Genomic DNA, 20,734 nt, shown 5'->3' on the forward strand with positions numbered 1-20,734 from the left:
CCAAGTTGTAGAAACATCTCAAGGATGATCAATGGAAACAAGATGCCCCTGAGCCCAATTTCGAGTCTCACAGCAAAGGGTCTGAATACTTATGGAAATAAGGTATGTTTTTTGTTTTTAATACATTAGGAAAAAATTCAAATCCCCTTTTTTTGCTTTTTCATTGTGGGGTATTGTGTGTAGATTGCTGAGAAAATGTTTATATTTAATCCATTTTAGAATAAGGCTGTAATGTAAGAAAATGTGGAAAAAGTCGAGGGGTCTGAATACTTCCCGAAGGCACTGTATATCAAATGACTTTATTCTTGCTATGTAAAATGTATACCAATAAATAAAAAAAGGTCCATGTACTTAAAAATGTGTCTAGAATGTACATGTAACAAAAGAAAAAGCTGTAAAATCAACGTTTATTTTTGTCCCCCGAAGAGGTCCCACTCCTAGACCCACCCCGGGCTGGAACCAGGGACCTCCTGAACACATTGGCAGCACCAACAAAGCATTGTTACCGGTCACTCCACAAAAGCAAGTGAAACAACTAATTCAAGGTCTCGGAGAAGGTGACGGCATAGATTGACCGGTACAAGCGTGCATCGCTAAACTACCTAGCCATTTCACATCGGCTACACACACACATTTAAAAAAAATCTGGTGTAGGAAACCATCTCCTATTCTGCATTCAGGATATTCTGTATTCTTATCTTGATCATGGCTCAGATGCATGCATGATTGAATCATGACTGTCCTCCAGAGTGGCGCCGCGGTCTAAGGGACTGCATCTCAGTGCTAGAGGCGTCACTACAGACCCTGGTTTGATCCTGGGCTGTGTCCCACAGGGCTGCGCACAATTGGCCCAGCGTCGTCCGGTTTAGAGGAGGGTTTTGTTCTTAACCACCTTGCCTAGTTTTTTTTTTAATGTATAAGGAAGTATCACTGGGGTCATTGCCTGCCATACCCCCTGTTCACCAGCAGAGGGGGCGCTAAAGCCCACTAAAGAGCCAGGATCTGCAGACCAATTTATCAATAGATGAAAAGAAAGGAAACTAATCGATTACCTCAAAGATACATGTAAATTGCATGTAAATCTTACACAACCCACTCAAGACGAGATATGACGTCACTGAACACACAAGGCAGTTTACTGAAGTGTCTAATTGGCGCATATTATTATGAAATTATATTATTTCTGGGATTTTTGAAAACACACGAAGTATTGGTTCAACTTCACACCCACATTTTTGTAGAAATCAATTGTTGTGGGTAAATAGAGAGTGAGAGAGAGAGTGAGAGAGAGAGAGAGAGAGAGAGAGAGAGATACTGACTCGGTGTCCGTGTCAGTCAGGGTGAGTTCTGATCCTCCGTTCCTGGAGTCTGAGTCTGCCTCACTGTCCCCACCCGTCTCCACCCAGGAGTCCACAGACTGACCCAGAGAGAGCTGGTCAAGAAGGGCTCTGGGCTGCAGGTCTGGATTGGACATCTCTCCACCTGTTAGGAGGGCAAGACTAAATTATATTATCCTGTCCCCAGACACACTTACCTAAATAATAAACGGGACGCACTGTGATGTGAAGCATTTTACTTTGGAATATAATACTGATTCAACAGTAACAGTGGTCTTGAAGACTGCATGAGATGAGTGGAGTCAGGTGTGTTACAGCAGTACCTTGTTGGCATAGATCTAGAGGTGGAAGCCAGGCATCTCTCGCCTGACTTGCCAGCGCACAACACAGTGGCGCACTCACCTTTTCCTGAGCTCCAGAGTGGACAGAGGCCGGCGGGACGGGGCCTCCGTTGTCTCTCGCCCACTCTCCCCACGAAGGTGGGGGTTTTCTGGGGTAGGGGTCGACCACCTGCCCCTCCCTATCCTCCACTCTATCCTCCTCTTCATCATCCACAGCCATCTCCCTCTCCTCTCCATTTGGGCTGGGCGTCAAGGTGGGAGTGGGGGTGGGGTTAAGGCTCCTAGTGGTCAATGTAGGGGTGGGGTTAAGGGTCAAGGCAGGGGTCAAAGGTGAGGTGTAGCGAGGGAAGCTACCGTCCAGGATCAGCTCGCGTTCGTCCTCTTCCTGTCCAAGATCCTCCGGGAGGATGGAGCCATCAGCAAAGCCCTGGACACACACACACACAATTGTGTCAATATCCAATGACAATGTTAGCAAGAGGGAAAGCATGCGGGTGTGATGTTTTTCATATCTATGATACAAGTTAACAGTGGGATTTCAATTCAACTGCAAAAGATTGAATTGGGCCAAGTCTTTAAGGAATAGAAGGGTGAAGGTGGTATTAAGTGGTTACAAAAGATGCTTCAAGAACAACCTGTTTGTCCAACCACTGCATATATCTACACTACCACTAAACGTTTTAGAACACCTACTCATTCAAGGGTTTTTCTTTATTTTTACTATTTTCTACATTGTAGAATAATAGTGAAGACATCAAAACTATGAAATAACACATTTGGAATCATGTAGTAACCAATAATGAAACAAATCAAAATATATTTTATATTTGAGATTCTTCAAATAGCCACCCTTTGCCTTTTTGACAGCTTTGCACACGCTTAGCATTCTCTCAACCAGCTTCACCTGGAATGCTTTTCCAACAGTCGAAGGAGTTCCCACATATGCTGAGCACTTGTTGGCAGATTTTCCTTCACTCTGCGGTCCGAACTCATCCCAAACCATCTCAATTGGGTTGAGGTAGGGGGATTGTGGAGGCCAGGTCATCTGATGCAGCACTCAATCACTCTCCTTCTTGGTCAAATAGCTACAGAATGCTGTGGTAACCATGCTGGATAAGTGTGCCTTGAATTCTAAATAAATCACAGACAGTGTCACATGAAAAGCATAATTCTAATTTGGATTCCAGACCAAAAGACACATTTCCACCAGTCTAATGTCCATTGCTCGTGTTTCTTGGCCCAAGCAAGTCTCTTCTTCTTATTGGTGTCCTTTAGTAGTGGTTTCTTAGCAGCAATTTGACCATGAAGGCCTGATTCACACAGTCTCCACTGAACAGTTGATGTTGAGATGTGTCTGCTTCTTGAACTCTGACGCATTTATTGCAATTTCTGAGGCTGGTAACTAATGAACTTATCCTCTACAGCGGTTCTCATGAGAGCCAATTTCATCATAGCACTTGATGGTGTTTGCGACTGCACTTGAAGAAACTTTGAAAGTTCTTGAAATCCGTATTGACTTCATGTCTTAAAGTAATGATGGACTGTCGCTTCTCTTTGCTTATTTGAGCCGTTCTTAGCCCTATTTGGTAAAAGACCATCTTCTGTATACCACCCACCTTGTCACAACGCATTAAGTAGGAAAGAAGGCACACCTGTTAATTGAAATGCATTCCAGGTGACTACCGCATGAAGCTGGTTGAGAGAATGCAAAGAGTCTGCGAAGCTGTCATCGAGGCAAAGGGTGGCTACTTTGAAGAATCTCAAATCTAAAACATATTTTGATTTGTTTAATGCATGATTCCATATGTTTTATTTCATAGTTGATGTTTTCACTACTATTCTACAAAGTAGAAAAAAAGTTTTGAAAAATGATTGAAAAAACGCTTGAACGAGTAGGTGTTGTAAAACTTTTCAACGGTAGTGTCGATCCAACCGAATACACACCCAACATCACTCAGGTCAGTAGTGACCTCGGGTGTCAAAAGACTACCTGACCGTTTTATCACTGCTATCAGAGCCTTCTGATGTGTGACAAACAGCTTCGAAGAGCAATGAAGGGCCAGGTCTCGTTCGCTTTCGCATACCCAATACTAGTGGCAGCTTATCAAAGCTAAGCCAGGGGTACTTAGCCAGGGTTACACTTCCTTCTGTTTGTTATGTAGTGATCATAATCCTGATATTAGAGCTTTGAGCGTAATGTTAAAAAAAAGTGCTGTAATGTAAACATACTCCCGTGGTGCTATTACAACAGTACCTTGGAAACAGGCAGGAGTGAGTGTGTAAACAAGAGGGACACACTCTCCTCTCGGCCCGTGCTCTGTCCCTCTGTCCCCCGGAGCGCCAGGTCCCCATGTCCCCTCTCCTCTGCTCCTTCCATCTTGAAGGAGACACACATACAGGTGGGCACCATTCACACACGGTCAGGATTTCCTATAAGACTACACACTCTCAATATACTGTCGGAGCTGAAAACAGGTCATCACGCCCCTGCAACAGATGTTTCTTTTGGATAACTAGGTTCTTCAAAAATAAAAAAGTAAAATTCCATCACAAGTCAATAGCGTCACTAATATGTGGCATCAAGCACCAACACCTTTTAAAACAATTTTAAAAGAACACAAAAAGTAAAGCAAAAAGGAAATGGGAAAATAAATGTCAACAACAAAAGTGTGAAATATTTAATGTGCATTATCCCGGTCATAACAAATCTACTTACATCCAGTCCCCGACACATCACCGCGGTACATACCACTAATGGCTTGCAGATGCCCAAGTAGACGGTTCCAGACGGGGCGGCCTTGAGCACCTCCACGGCCTGGGGCAGGGTGCACGTGTCCAGGTAGGTGTCGTTGACAAACACCAGCTGGTCCCCGGGGAGCACGCCCCCATGGCACTCTGCCACGCCGCCGGGCACCAGCGAGCGGATGACGATGACGGAGCGCGCAACGTCCAGAGGATCCTGCAGAGGGCGACACAGACCAGGAGAAAAATGTGTGAGTGAGTGAGTGAGGAGAGAGAAAGAGAGACATACACACACATGAACGAAACTCATATGAACACACAGTAATATGCAAGCCTGCAAACACTAACATATACACACATACTCACATGTACTTACACAGCACATAAGGGCAATGTCTTGCTGGCTTCTCATTTACAGATTTAAAGCAACTGATGAGTTGGACAAAACCATTCTGCTGAAGTATACTACAACGATTCCTGCCCCCTGTGCCAAGTGAGGTGTGTGTGTGTGTGTGTAGAAACAGCAGAGGGTAATTACAGAAAAGATGTCTCCATCTTTCACTCAAAATGTGACAGGTTTCTGACGAGTCACTTTACTTCGCTAACAGTAAGCACTTTGGCCGTGTCCTTGAACAGTCCATAGCCAATAAAGCATATAAGGTGAACGGTGCTGTTCTGAGGAGAAGCTGTTGATTTTTTCCTTGATGATGCAGTTGAGCACAGTGGATTATGCTTTTCCAGCTATACTGTCTAATACAGTGGGGCAAAAACATATTTAGTCAGCCACCAATTGTGCAAGTTCTCCCACTTAAAAAGATGAGGCCTGTAATTTTCATCATAGGTACACTTCAACTATGACAGACAAAACGAGAAGAAAAAAAATCCAGAAAATCACATTGTAGGATTTTTAATGAATTTATTTGCAAATTATGGTGGAAAATAAGTATTTGGTCACCTACAAACAAACAAAATTTCTGGCTCTCACATACCTGTAACTTCTTTAAGAGGCTCCTCTGTCCTCCACTCATTACCTGTATTAATGGCACCTGTTTGAACTTGTTATCAGTATAAAAGACACCTGTCCACAACCTCAAACAGTCACACTCCAAACTCCACTATGGCCAAGACCAAAGAGCTGTCAAAGGACACCAGAAACAAAATTGTAGACCTGCACCAGGCTGGGAAGACAATCTGCAATAGGTAAGCAGCTTGGTTTGAAGAAATCAACTGTGGGAGCAATTATTAGGAAATGGAAAACATACAAGACTACTGATAACCTCCCTCGATCTGGGGCTCCACGCAAGATCTCACCCCGTGGGGCCAAAATGATCACAAGAACGGTGAGCAAAAATCCCAGAACCACACGGGGGGACCTAGTGAATGACCTGCAGAGAGCTGGGAATAAAGTAACAAAGCCTACCATCAGTAACACACTACGCCGCCAGGGACTCAAATCCTGCAGTGCCAGACGTGTCCCCCTGCTAAGCCAGTACATGTCCAGGCCCATCTGAAGTTTGCTAGAGAGCATTTGGATGATCCAGAAGAAGATTGGGAGAATGCCATATGGTCAGATGAAACCAAAATATAACTTTTTGGTAAAAACGCAACTCGTCGTGTTTGGAGGACAAAGAATGCTGAGTTGCATCCAAAGAACACCATACCTACTGTGAAGCGTGGGGGTGGAAACATCATGCTTTGTGGCTGTTTTTCTGCAAAGGGACCAGGACACCTGATCCATGTAAAGGAAAGAACGAATGGGGCAATGTATCGTGAGATTTTGAGTGAAAACCTCCTTCCATCAGCAAGGGCATTGAAGATGAAACGTGGCTGGATCTTTCAGCATGACAATGATCCCAAACACACCGCCCGGGCAACGAAGGAGTGGCTTCGTAAGAAGCATTTCAAAGTCCTGGAGTGGCCTAGCCAGTCTCCAGATCTCAACCCCATAGAAAATCTTTGGAGGGAGTTGAAAGTCCGTTTTGCCCAGCAACAGCCCCAAAACATCACTGCTCTAGAGGAGATCTGCATGGAGGAATGGGCCAAAATACCAGCAAGTGTGTGAAAAACTTGTGAAGACTTACAGAAAACATTTGACCACTGTCATTGTCAAGAAAGGGTATATAACAAAGTATTGAGATAAACTTTTGTTATTGACCAAATACCTATTTTCCACCATAATTTGCAAATCAATTCATTAAAAATCCTACAATGTGATTTTCTGGATTTTGTCTGTCATAGTTGAAGTGTACCTATGATGAAAATTACAGGCCTCATCTTTTTAAGTGGGAGAACTTGCACAATTGGTGGCTGACTAAATACTTGTTTGCCCCACTGTATAGGGTGTGTGTGTGTTTTTAAGGTTTGACTACGCTTGTGGGGACCAGAAGTCCTCACAAGGATAGTAAAACAAACGTGTGCGCTTCCTTTGTGTGTGTGTGCTTACGTCTCAGTGTGTCTACAGTATGTCTTCAGCCCAAGTTCCATCCATCTCGGAGGCCTGTTGACTCCATCAGTACAGGAACACAACAGGAAGGAGGCTTGGCACGGCCAGCCAAAACAAAGTCAGAAATCACCTCAACACAAAACACAGGCAACACCATGGCGCCTCGAGACACTCTGGCAACACTTCCTTGTCCCAATGAACCACCAGTGTGTTTTGCATCATGGTCCTATCCCAAAGGACCCTGGTCAAAAGTAGTGCACTGCAATGGGAATAGGGTGCCATTTGGGACTAACACCTGTTCGAGTGCATTTGTACAGGCTGATGTGAGGCATGAGCTGTACGGACTGCTGAGCACGTAACTGGTCGATATAAGTGTTACAATGCACATTTACTGTCTAGGTGGGAATTCACTGTAACTGAACCGGAAGCACAACCCTGGGTGTTGCAAGCAGACATTGGTCCAACTAATTTTGTTTGAAATACTTTAGGTACGATTGATAGAGCTCACCTGGGGGGGGGGGGGGGGGGAATGGAACCAATGGAATAGTCCCAAAAGTGAAAATCCTGCCCACCCTGTGCTCGGTCTGACCTAAAATTAAACTCGCCTGATTGGTTTGCAAGCCTAGCCCCATGCTGAGCCATTGGGAATTATGAGAACACTAGTAAAAAAGCTCTGCTCACTCCATCACCGTCCTACAGACAGTTACGTAAAATGTATCGAAGTGCCCAACAAAGCCACACTTCCCCTCTCATCCCAAGTGTGACTGGTATCAATCACGGCCCGGACAGCCCGAGCCATAAAAATGCAATTCAGCACCAATTTGATGCCTCCCACAATACATTTGACGACCCATACGGGCGGCATTTTATGTGACTAGCGCCGGTTATAAAAGTGATTAACAAGTGGTTATTTCGATATAAAAACTAAAGCTGTACAAGGCTAATTAGCGGGGAAGAGTCAGGGACAGCTATCTGTCTACGGGAAGAGAGAAGGAGTTATAACTATTATTATCTGTGGAGAGCGGCGAGAGGGATCAAGTGTGTGTGTGTGTGTGTGTGTGTGTGTGTGTGTGTATGTGTGTCTGATTGCGCATCCTAGTGTGTACATGCATGATTGTGTGTGTGCATCCAAATTCAAATCCCATCATAGTGTGTGTGGCGCTGAACAGGTGGGAAGGGGAGAAATGGGCAGAGGATAAGGAATGCTGACAGGGACTTCCTGAGGGAGGAGAGCAGAGGCATGTTGGGGGGGAAGGGGCATGACTGGGTGCCCACATGAGGGCTCACAGATTGTAAGGCCATAGCAGAACATGGCACGCATGCAAATACACGTGCGCACACGCAGATGCACAGTCACATGCTCCTACACACACACACGCCCAGCAACCTGGTTCCAGAGTTTCTCCATCAAGTGGCACGGCCTCTACACTATGCCATTCTTCAGATGAAAAAATAAGTTGCCTCTAACCAAAGCTATAGGATCAGATTACCCAGACGAAATCCTTATTTCTTCTCATTTAACCATTAGCAGGATGAAACAATATCTGATCCCAGGTCAGTGATCAGGGGAGACTCCTACCAACAGAACCGGTTGCCTCCTGTGGAAAGAGGGCCTAACACACTATACACCAACAAGACCAGAACAGAACAACGCCCTATTATCAAGATTCATCACAGAACTGGGGCAGGCAGCAATCTACAAAATTCCAGGTCCAATTACTGTACTGAACCCTGTGATTACCCACTATACTGCAGAGAGACAGAGACAGAGAGAAGAATGCAGGGGAAGAGGTGAACTGAGGCCTGGAAAGGAGAACAAGCACTGGGATCAGTGTAATAGAGAAGTAGAGGAAGAATAAAACGAAGCAGGGTTGAAAAAAAAAAAAAAAAAGGAAAAAAGTTGGGACGGGATGGGGGTTGAAGTTCTACTCCAGCTGGTCCTTTCCAGAGACACAGGCCGCATTGTCCGGCTCTGGAGTTTCAGCCAAGCGTGTTTCACCTCGCTTCGCCCCCGTTACACACACAAACATGCTCAGAAAACACAGACGCGCACACACACACACACTCGTCATACAGGCCCGGTGATGTCAGCAGAGTGGCTCTTAAAGTAGGGGGAGCGAGAGAGATGGGCCCAACGTCCAAGCCTGTCAGCTTGAAATAAGTTAGTCATTCCTTATTTATGTTTCTGCTCAAGTGCGGAGGAGATTTAAGGCTCTAATAAAAATTGGGTCTCACCGGGTTGAAGGGGTGTCGGGGGGTGATTCTGGTAAAGGGAACAGCTGCTCTCCATGTAACAACCTTGAGGTCAGTTCTTACCCAAAAGAACATGGCTCTGGCCAAAAGTAGAGCACTATGTAGGGATTAGGGTGCCATTTGTGACGTAATAAATGACAACTCCAGCAGTGGGTTTATGGCGTTGGGTCGCGCACTATGACTGTCCCTTTTCTCTGCAGTAAAAGTTGTTACCAGACAATGTGTGCTACATTACAGAACGTTTTTACTGTGTACATAACAATGCCACAAGACTTCATGACGCCATAAACTACTCGAGGCAAATACTTTCAGTTCCTGATCGAACAGAGAACATTTTAGGGCCAACAGTTTGAGCTTACTCCAAAACAATCGGCTATTATTCGTAGTTGGCTATCACAGACCCATTGGACTTGAAACCCGCTTATTTGTGTTGTCAAAATAGGGCCCCACAGGAGAAGACTGCTTTATATTGGGTGGTCTGACTACTACGGATCTTAGACACTAGAGATCTTTCACTGACAGCAGGAAATGAGCGTGATCGGGCAAGTGTAATAATCTTGTAATCTCAGTAACAAGGAGAGCAACCAGAGCTCTTCCAACAGAGAGCAACCCTTTACACAACCCCAACTGTGGTTTGTATTGTATGGGGGATAACTCACCCCTTCCTTAATCTTCCCCCAGCCAAGACCTGCTAGTTAGCCATGTTAGCTTGTGGCTGTAGAGAGGGCTCCAGGAGTACCGGCAATAGGCCAAGGCTGTTGCTGTGTGCCAGGCCTTGTGGTGGGGTAGTGGTGGGGCGGTATGGCGTCAGACTAACAGACAGTCCATCTGGAACTACCAACGTCCAGTCATCTGTCTGCTCCACTACTATTCTGCCGGTCTGTCTGCATGAGTGACGCTTCAGCTCCTCTGCAAATCACCCTCAACGCAATTCCTGGAACTCTTGCCCTGCCATCCATCTGCCCCCCCCACTCTCCATCCATCTGCCTTCCTCCATCCACCCCTCTCTCTCTCCATCCATCTGCCTTCCTCCACCCCCTCTCTCTCTCCATCCATCTGCCTTCCCCCACCCCCTCTATTAATATGCCTTCCTCCACCCCCTCTCTCCATCCATCTGCCTTCCTCCACCCCCCTTCCTCTCCATCCATCTGCCTTCCTCCACCCCCTCTCCATCCATCTGCCTCCCATCTATCCCACCTCTCTCCATCCATCTCCTCCATCCCACCTCTCTCTCCATCCATCTGCCTTCCTCCATCCCCTCCCTCCATCCGTCTTCCTCCATCTCATCCCCTTCCTCCATTCCACTCTCCATCCGCCTTCCTCCACCCCCCACTCTCCATCCGCCTTCCTCCACCCCCACTCTCCCGCCTTCCTCCACCCCCTCTCTCCATCCAGTCGCCTTCCTAAATCCCCCTCCCTCCATCCGCCTTTCTCCATCTCATCCATCTGCCTTCCTCCATCCATCTGCCTCCCATCTATCCATCCATCTGCCTTCCTCCATCCCCCTCCCTCCATCCGCCTTCCTCCATCTCATCCATCGGCCTTCCTCCATCCCCACTCTCCATCCGCCTTCCTCCACCCCCCACTCTCCATCCGCCTTCCTCCACCCCTTCTCTCTCAATCCATCTGCCTTCCTCCACCCCCTCTCTCCATCCATCTGCCCCCCATCTCTCCATCCAGTCGCCTTCCTAAATCCCCCTCCCTCCATCTCATCCATCTGCCTTCATCCATCTGCCGTCCTCCACCCCCTCTCTCCATCCATCTGCCCCCCCACCCCTCCTCTCTCCATCCGCCTTCCTCCACCCCCCTCTCCCTCTCCATCCATCCCCCTCTCTCCATCCATCTGCCCCCCCATCTCTCTCCATCCAGTCGCCTTCCTAAATCCCCCTCCCTCCATCCACCTTTCTCCATCTCATCCATCTGCCTTCCTCCACCCCCTCCTCTCCATCCATCTGCCTTCCTCCACCCCCTCTCTCCATCCATCTGCCTTCCTCCATCCCCCTCCATCCATCTGCCTCCCATCTATCCCACCTTCTCTCCATCCATCTGCCTTCCTCCATCCCCCACTCTCCATCCACCCCCATCTCCATCCGCCTTCCTCCACCCCTTCTCTCTATCCATCTGCCTTCCTCCACCCCCTCTCTCCATCCATCTGCCCCCCCATCTCCCTCCATCCATCTCATCCTAAATGCCCCCTCCCTCCATCCCATCCATCTGCCCCCACACCCCTCCTCTCCATCCAGCCGCCTTCCTCCACCCCCCTCTCTCCATCCATCCATCTGCCTTCCTCCATCCATCTGCCTTCATCCACCCCCTCTCCATCCATCTGCCTTCCTCCATCTCCCCCTTCTCGCTCTCCATACATCCATCCATCCATCCATCTCCCCACCCCCCATCCCTCTCTCTACATCCATCTGCCTTCCTCCACCCCCCTCTCTCTATCCCGCTCTCTCCATCCATCTCTTTGACTCTCGATCTCGCTCTTGCTCATCCATCTCAGCCGGACTGTCTCTCTGGGTTTGTTTTTTGTTCCCTCCGTGGTTGGTCTCTGGAGGAGAACGAAGAGTTTGAAACGGGCTGAGAATCTCAGGTTGGTATGCGGTGGATGACTAAGCCACAAGCAGTGACTGAGACAAGATTAGCGGAACGGCTAGCTAGGATACCAGTTAACCCTTTCACTGCAGTGCTTGGCAAGATTGTTTACATTTGAGTCCTTTAGCAGACGCTCTTACTCAGAGCAACTTACAGTCAAGTGCATTCATCTTAAGATCAGTAGGTGGGACAACCACATATCACAGTGATAGTAAGTCCATTCTCCCTCAATAACAAAAAAGTTATCAGCAAAGTCAGGGGTAGTAAGAGGGGAATAAAGTCAAGTGAGAATGTTGTTTTGAGATTAAACCTTTTGCTTCACCAAAGTCCTAATTTATTTATCCCTTATTTTACCGGGGGGGGATAAACATACAAATATATTTTTATATCGGTTTGTGTTAATGAACGCATTTTGACATGCATATTTGGACATGATATGTAGGGGTCTATAGTGACCGGTGGTAGTTGACCTAATGTATTCAAGTATTTATGGGATGTCTACATACGCAGTAAATCTTAGTGCGGAGTGTTCCAGTACAACACACTGGCCCAGATGCAGCATGGTCAATGCAGGTCTGACAAAGGCTGTAAATTAACTCTCTCTTACACACACACTGCAATTGCACACACACACACACACACCTCGTCCTTTAACATCCCCGCTGTGTGTATGCTGGGAACCTGTGTCATACCGACAGTCGCACTAAATAATAGAGCAGGTGCCCCTAACCACAGGTCCAGGATCTAATCCTCCTTCTATAAAAGGTTAAAAGTTAAGCTTTTGGGGCTTGCTTATCTGATCCTAGGACCGTGAGCATGACTAACACCGCGCAGACTGCTGTTCATCGTTGCAGTGTGTGACGTAGCTCTTCAACAACGTGCTTTAATGTCCACCGTCATCCAATTCAATCCAACTTGCTCAGCTATTTACCAGTGGGCCACTCACTTAAATAACATTTCTTTGATCGGATCCTACCGTAGCTACAGACAACGGAATAAATAAGTAATAACAAATAAATACATTCCAGAGAATGATTTATGCTTCTGGGCTAAATCGTTGCCTGGCCAAACTAAACGCTCTATTGATGTGCAGGTGAGGCTATTTTTCTAGTGCCCGGCGAAAATTATAAATGGATTCCATTTCAGACGGAGTTTTCCGCTTCTTATTTCTCACAGTGAATTATTTTGGCCATGTAGGTAATGTATATTTGTCCCCGCATCGGGAACGTAACCTAATACACTGTCTCACACACTGTGATTTATATAGAGACAAGTAAAACTGAACAAACCATTGGTTTATGAGGTCTGAGGTACATTTATTTTGTCTGTGGCACCCTACTCCCTATGTAGCTCACTATTTTTGACTAGGGGCCATAGGGCTCAGGCGAAAAGTAGTGCACTATGACATTTGGCTGTGGTCACAGCCTACAAGGAGAGGAAACTTCCGTCTTATTTCACTTTTTTGGAAATGGTTTACAAAAGTTAACTTTTGACATGTCGCCATTGTATACTAGAGGTGAACAGGCCAATGAGGACAAGTAGTTGTTTCGGCTCAAATACAGTAGTGTGTGTGTGTGTGAAAGGTTATCAAAACACTAAGCTGCCCTTTGATCCCTGTTGGACCTAGTGACACTGAACACACACACACTCACTTTCACCCAAGACACACATAGGGTCCTCAATCAAGATCCTTTACTGAGAAAGAAATCCTACGAATTCATGGATTACGCCAGCTTTCTTCAAACTCTCTCCGGGGAGAATAAAAGAAGAATTGCTTTTAAATGGCTGGAGCGTACGAACAGCTGGGTTAAACCTGATCCCACTGAAGTGAAACTAAGCCCGGGTCCACCCCACCAAAAGACAGTTTGAAAACCACAAAAAGTCGCCATTCATCTCCATTAAGGGGTGCCGGAGATGGGAGACACACAGGAGATACAGACAGCCCACCCAATCATTAGCCCCCCTCGCCCATCACTCATAATGATGGCCGTCACGCGTGTCACATATAAAAACCCGCTTGCTGTAGCAGTTACATGAATACTAGTGTGACAGTCTGATTCGGGTCGTGCAGCTCTTCCCGGCGGGATGTTCCTAGTTTAATGACCACGAGAGCGTGCGGCTGCTGTCGCTGGCCGTGTTGTAACGCCATATGATATGATGTCGTCCGTTTCATACATGTAAATAATGAAGTGATGTATAGCATAACTAGCGACAGTGACCGCCGAGGAGGTCTGCTTCAGTTCTGGGAAACCAGAGGGGTATACTACAGAGCATGATCAATTAGTTAGCCATCTAACTTTGATACGCAAAAATGAATAACTATTGTTTTTGGGGGTAAATTAAATAAGCTAAACATTTGATCTTTTTTTGTTTTGTTTGTCGATTCAATTAGACAAGGCCGATTTCAAGCCTACATTTTTTTGTATACATTTTTTTTATTTTTTTTTTATCAGAATATTTAGGCAAGTTAGCTGGCTAACTCTGATCCGGCTTTGTGCCATAACCCTCAGGTCTGAACTCTTGGATACATTTCTTGAAAAATGAAAAGAGGAGAGAAGGAACAGACACTGTCTAAACAAGTGAGTAAACAGCGGGAGTACACAGCTCCAATTCTGGAAGGACCACGGTCCTGCTGGTTTCCCATCCTTTTCCCTGCTCTCCCTGAAGAACCAGGTGTGTGTACTCTCCAGCCAATCAGTAACATTGATAGATCAAACACAGGCCATTTATAAATGTAAACCAGTAGTACTACAAAACTTTATTATTATTATTTATTGTTTTTACATGCACTTCTAATAACTATACGATTGTCGTATGTGTGTTTTGAATGTATCGTGCTGTATATTTCTTGGGATACTGGATGTGGACTGTTGACCCCAGCATTCGTTTAGCAGCCAGCCAGCCAGGGCATGCAGTACAGCAGACTAGCGCCCAGAGTATGTCTACAGGCAGTAGCGATGCAGACTGAATAGTGCACTGGATCCCATTCAGTCTCATCAGCCCAAAGCCTCTACCGGAGACACGTAGGTGCTGCCCCCCCCCTCCCAAAAAAAAATCAATTCACTCTCTCGCCCAGGGCAGACTGCCTCGGCTTGTAGCGAGAGACGGATTAGAAGAGAGTGAAAGAGAGACAGAGAGAGATAAGGCAAGGCAGACACTTACTTCAACTATGTAGCAGTGGTAGTGGTACGATAACACTTATGTACTTTTCTATGGCCAAAACTCCCTCTCATTCCTATTCGTTATGGTGGGAACTAAAAACAATTCATTCTTTAATAAGTATATGCAGTGATGTGGTAGCTTATCTTAGAATCATGTGAACCACCACTTTGGGCCTGTTCTTAAACCAAATGACCACTTTTCTTTCTATTCCCCTCACCTATACATTAGCGGTCCACTTTCCCGCACGGTAGCGCTGGGCGATTGGTGCTTTATGAGGTTGGTTCGATTTCGGGTTCGCTAATTTAAAAAATAAATATGTTTTCGGATAATAAAATTTAAAAATGTAACCTTTACATGCGCTATGCATTACGTGAGTTGAATGCTGTAATGTAGAACAAAACAATTAATACAAGTCCCATGATGGTAGTGACCGCCCAGTACTGCTTATCACTTAATCACCATCACTGTATGCCTTATTTGTTGACTTCATTATTTCATTCCAAGTCATCATCTCATCTCTATAGAGCTGTTGTCGGACAAAATTCCTATTTTGTAAGTCTTCAAAGTAAATAAGGCATACATTTATGACTGCTGAATACCAACTATCAAATCACTTAGATCATGTATTTTCAGGAAGAGATACCGGCACTCTACATCACCTTACAATCTCAATCTTCTCCCTCCCGTAGCAGTCGTTAAAGAGAACACCAGACAAGTAGATGTGCAATGGATGATGGTCATTGTAGTTCATTACCCCATTGTATGCGCTAAACTATGTCAAATATTGATCTGTTGGAAACTACAACTCCCTACTACATTACACAGTTCACGCTGGATCTGATTTACCTCTAGAGAAACTTTGCGATTTGTGCATTGAGCTCCCAGAAAAAAAAGAACAAAATGGAATTCAAGTAATTGAACAGATGTCGGACAACAGTCTTAAAAAAACATACAAATAACCAAAATGTTGGTTAAATAGCTCAGCACTAGCGCACATATACACAAACATCGTCACATTCAGACAGACAGGCAGGCATGCAGAGTGGTATCGAGAGTGAGGGCTCAGCTGGCCGATATAGGGATGGAGGAGAGGGAGAGAAGGATAGGAAGTGAATGAGGTCCTGGAGGTGAAGCTATGCCTATATTTAAGGATTTAAGGCCCTAGGATACGGTTACGCTGAAACACAAGGGACCTTATAGCTTAGGGTTACTTCCGTAACCCCGATTCTCTGATAATAGAGTTGGATGTCTCACATTGGGATTCGCTGATAGACAGATCACAACTGGGAAGGCCCAATCACACAACATCTGGCTAAGACAGACAGGTCGAGTGGCAAATGAGGGGAGCCCCTCCCTCGTTATAAGGCGCCCCTCGTCCGCCCTCTGGTCATTTTCAAGCACGTCTCTTCCTTGCGCTCTTGCGAGCTGGGAAATGCAGCGATGAGACATCTCACTCTATTATCAAAGAACCGGGGTTATGGAAGTAACCACAAGTTCTATTTCAAATAGTCATTCCATTTCTCACAACGGGACATGGCCAACTCCCGTATCGCAGACATGCTCAAAAAATTATTTGATCATATTACTCCAGTGCTATAGCCTCCCTACACTGGCTTCCTGTTAAGGCAAGGGCTGATTTCAAGGTTTTACTGCTAACCTACAAAGCATTACATGGGCTTGCTCCTACCTATCTTTCTGATTTGGTCCTACCGTACATACCTACACGTACGCTACGGTCACAAGACGCAGGCCTCCTAATTGTCCCTAGAATTTCTAAGCAAACAGCTGGAGGCAGGGCTTTCTCCTGTAGAGCTCCATTTTTATGGAATGGTCTGCCTACCTATGTGAGAGACGCAGACTCGGTCTCTACCTTTAGGTCTTCACAGAAGACTCATCTCTTCAGTGGGTCATATGATAGAGTGTAGTCTGGCCCAGGAGTGTGAAGGTAAACGGAAAGGCTCTGGAGCAAAGAACCGCCCTTGATGTTTCTGCCTGGCTGGTTCCCCTCTCTCCACTGGGATTCTCTGCCTCTAAACCTATTACAGGGGCTGAGTCACTGGCTTACTGGTGCTCTTTCATGCCGTCCCTAGGAGGGGTGCGTCACTTGAGTGGGTTGAGTCACTGACGTGATCTTCCTGTCTGGGTTGGCGCCCCCCTTGGGTTGTGCCGTGGCGGAGATCTTTGTGGGCTATACTCGCCTTGTCTCAGGCTGCTCCTGTTTCAACTGTTCTGCCTGCGTCTATGGAATCCTGACCTGTTCACCGAATGTGCTACCTGTCCCAGACCTGCTGTTTTCAACTCTCTAGCGATAGCAGGAGTGGTAGAGATACTCTTAACTTTTTATGGCTGCAGGGGCAGTATTGAGTAGCTTGGATGAAAGGTGCCCATATCAAAACGGCCTGCTCCTCAGTCATAGTTGCTAATATTTGCATATTATTATTAGTATTGAATAGAAAACTGTTTGAATGATGTCTGTGAGTATAACAGAACTCATATTGGCAGGCAAAATCCTGAGTTGAAATCAAAAAAGGAAGTCAGAAAAAAAATAAGTGTTTAGTAAAAAATAAGAGGGGGGAAAAAAAGCAGCAGTGAAATAACAGTAGAGAGTCTATATACAGGGGGTACCGGTACAGAGTCAATGTGCGGGGGCACCGGTTAGTCGAGGTAACTGAGGTAAATATGTACATGTAGGTAGAGTTAAAGTGGCTATGCGTCGATATACAGAGTCTGGGGTTTCTTCCCTTGCCTTTGAGAGCTTACTGGCCAGTTCTTTGTTTCACACCGGAGGCACATTTTTATTATATTTATATTAACAGTACGTTTTAATTACGTTTTGTTATAATGAAAAGATGACTTATCAAGGACACTTGGTTATCAGGTTTTGAATGAACAGCACCCAAAGATCTAATGTAGTGATCCTAGTGCATTTACAGTTCTACTGTGCATACTGCCTGTGGTTAGGGCCTTATTAATTACAGTTCATATTCTCTCCAGTCACAGTGAAACACGACGGAGCTGGGTGCCTGGCTCTGACGGGTGTGATGTCTGGGTTTGGCCCGGCTCCAGGTAACACCGCGGCACCTTGCCAAGCCCAACTACAGACCGTTCCATTTTGTTGTCCTCAACCCGATGGCTTGTGACACTGCCATGCACGTTTCACTTCCCTTCTGTGATCGGACGACAGGTGAAAAGAGACTTTTAGAGACTTTTACTCAAGTAGTATTTTACAGGGTGACTCACTTTTACTAGTCATTTTCTATTAAGGTATCTAACTTTTACTCAAGTATGACAATTGAGTACTTCATCCACCACTGGGCTTTGGTCTGGGTCGTATTCATTAGGCACCGAAGGGAAGAAAAACAAACGGTGAGAGAATACAAAGGCGTGTTCCAATAATAAAACGCTTGTTTTCGGTTTCTGTTGCACAACGCTGTGCTACCGTGTGCTCTAATGAATACAACCTAGGCTTTAATCTGCTTTAGCCCACTCCTTCCAAAGCCCACTCCGGTCACAGATGGGACCTCAAACAGTCCCTTGGAGCTCGCACCCTCACCGGTGCTCATCCGCCCTTCATCACCCTAAGCCTCATCATTAATTAATTTATCAATTTTTCTGCAGAGCCCTTTGCAGGGGTCACCGATGTTGGTATGGAGATCAGGCTCTCATGTTCTCCCTTCTACAGTTCACATTCCTTCCCAAATTAAAGGAAGAGAGGGAGAGCTGACAGGAGAAGAGAGAAGAGAGGAAGACAGAGGAGAGGAGTTAGGGGAGGCAAAGGGGAGAAAGTTGGAGAGATGTAGAGAGAAGAGGAGTGAGAGGGGCGGAGGTGGTACAGCGGCAACTCCCTACCTGGTAGTCTAGGATGCTGAAGCCCAGGCCTCTCTCTCCCTTCTCCAGCTCCAACAACTGAATGTCCGGGGACCACAGAGCCAGCTCTCCCTCTTCATCCTCCTCCTCTTCCCCTCTCGTCCCCTGCTGCATCTCCTCCTGGTGGATGGGGTACGTGGGCGCTGGCTCCTCCGGCTCCTCATCCGACACCTCCTGCAGGGTCACGTGGTCCTGGTGGGTGGACGAGAGGATACACACATTTTGACACCATAATGTCAGCTTCAGGAACATACTGATATGGTGTGCAGAGCATTATGGGTATTGTAGTGCTACAACAGTGACTCCAACCTATCCTGGTCTATGAGTCGTACGATACAGCATGAGTCAGCATTTTGAGGAGAAGTTACGAAGTAGCCTACCGGAGGTTGTTCACTGTCATTGTCCCGGAGGTAGGCCTGACTTATCAACACAGAGGACAGCTTGGTTTCAAGCTAGATTAGAAGAACACAGGAGGACAAAGACTATCATTTGTGTGTGTGTTGAGTTGGGAGTGTGTGTGAGTGTTCCTGTGTATGTGTGCGTGCTGACCTCAGACAAGCTGACGGCAGGGCTGGGCGAGCAATAGTCGTCTTGGCGGTCTGGTTGATAGTCTGAGTCGTCCTCTGTCAGGTGTCTGCAGCACACCAGGGTGAAGGGAGGGGGAACCTCACGCAGGAACGCCACCGCCTCGCGCCTCGACTTACCGTACAGCTGCACCCCGTTCACCTGGACACACACACACACAACCTTTCCTAAGTAAACGTGCATTGTACATGATATTCACTTAAGATGGCATACATACACACACACACACACACACCTCGCAATAGGCAGACACACAGAGAAGCACTACATTCACCTGCAGAGCGTGCACACACACACACTTTGAGTAAATACACAGCCCACTGTGTATATGCTGGTGAACCAAAGACAACGGTCTTATGCTATGCTTTCAAAAGGGAAGATAAGACATGAAGCTAATGAACAGTTTATGGCTGGAATGAATGGAGTCCATTTGTGACTTCAAAACACCCCCCAACATAGGTTCTCTAGTAGTGAAGTGAACCAACAGAGGTGTAGGAGCCCAAAGGAGGTGTGGGAGTGTATTGTAGGTGTGTGTTCGTGCTCTCGCCTGTGTGTGTGTGCTGATCAGATGGTCCACCCCAGAGGTATGGCACATTTCTCATGGAGGGGGACTCAGGGAGCCGCTGGGCTACTTGATTGATGTTTAATGGAATGAGTTGCACGGGAGTGGCTGGAGAGCCCGGCGATGGCTGCTACTGTACGTGCCATTTGCCCAGCGATGTGGGGAGACCAGGCCTAACTAACCCTCCGGTGTTACTGGGAGACTTGCGTTCAATTCACAGACACGCTTGAAAAACGCAGGTGTAGATCGCGCTATACTAGTACAGAGGGTTCTGGTTGTGTCAAAACCAGGCATTTTAATCCATGGATTTGGCTCTCCTCCCCTCTGATGCCAGGATTTCCCCCTCCTGTGCCATGGTGGTTGCCTCTGCTTATGTCAGGACTGCCAACAGCAACAGGCTGAGGGCACAGTGGTGAAGCAGCACCAAGCCGTGCCAGGGAGGGGTGCAGGAAGAGGGGATAGGTAGGGTGTAGTACAAAGTCTCCCTCTCTCTTTCCTCCCTCCCTCCCTCTCCTGCCTGCCTCTCGCTCTCTCTCCCTTCCCGCTCTACCTCTCCCTTCCCTTTCCCCCGCCCTCAATTTATTTGGACAAGGAAAATGTTGCCCTAAGTGCTAGTGTGTGTGTGTGTTATCAGACGTGTGTGTTGATGGGAGACAGTAATGCCTGCCAGTACATTACCTCCAGTAGTTCGTCCTCTGGTCTCAGGAGCCCGTGTTTGGCCAAAGGGCCTTCAGGGGCCACAGAAGAGACGTAGTGGTGGCCGTCGAACGAGTCCAACTCGACCCCCAGACGCATGGTGTGGATGGGAAGAAGCTAGAAAAGAATAGAATACTTTATTAGGCCTTTGAGA

The 20,734-nt window shown here is 46.6% G+C and overlaps 1 protein-coding gene across 1 annotated transcript in view; it reads right to left on the bottom strand.

The window, feature by feature from the left end:
* The window catches only part of patj (PATJ crumbs cell polarity complex component), a 205,433-nt gene that overhangs the window by 153,897 nt on the left and 30,802 nt on the right, over positions 1–20,734 (bottom strand). The window contains exons 13-20 of the mRNA XM_065008500.1: positions 20,563–20,697; positions 19,287–19,463; positions 19,118–19,189; positions 18,720–18,929; positions 4,428–4,637; positions 3,933–4,055; positions 1,724–2,105; positions 1,320–1,482 (exon numbers count right to left, since the gene is read on the bottom strand). Of these exons, the coding sequence (XP_064864572.1) occupies positions 1,320–1,482; positions 1,724–2,105; positions 3,933–4,055; positions 4,428–4,637; positions 18,720–18,929; positions 19,118–19,189; positions 19,287–19,463; positions 20,563–20,697 (1,472 nt within the window). The remainder of the gene's footprint in view (positions 1–1,319; positions 1,483–1,723; positions 2,106–3,932; positions 4,056–4,427; positions 4,638–18,719; positions 18,930–19,117; positions 19,190–19,286; positions 19,464–20,562; positions 20,698–20,734) is intronic.

The sequence above is a fragment of the Oncorhynchus nerka genome, linkage group LG24, assembly GCF_034236695.1.
Source record: "Oncorhynchus nerka isolate Pitt River linkage group LG24, Oner_Uvic_2.0, whole genome shotgun sequence".
In the NCBI taxonomy this organism is placed as follows: Eukaryota; Metazoa; Chordata; class Actinopteri; order Salmoniformes; family Salmonidae; genus Oncorhynchus; species Oncorhynchus nerka.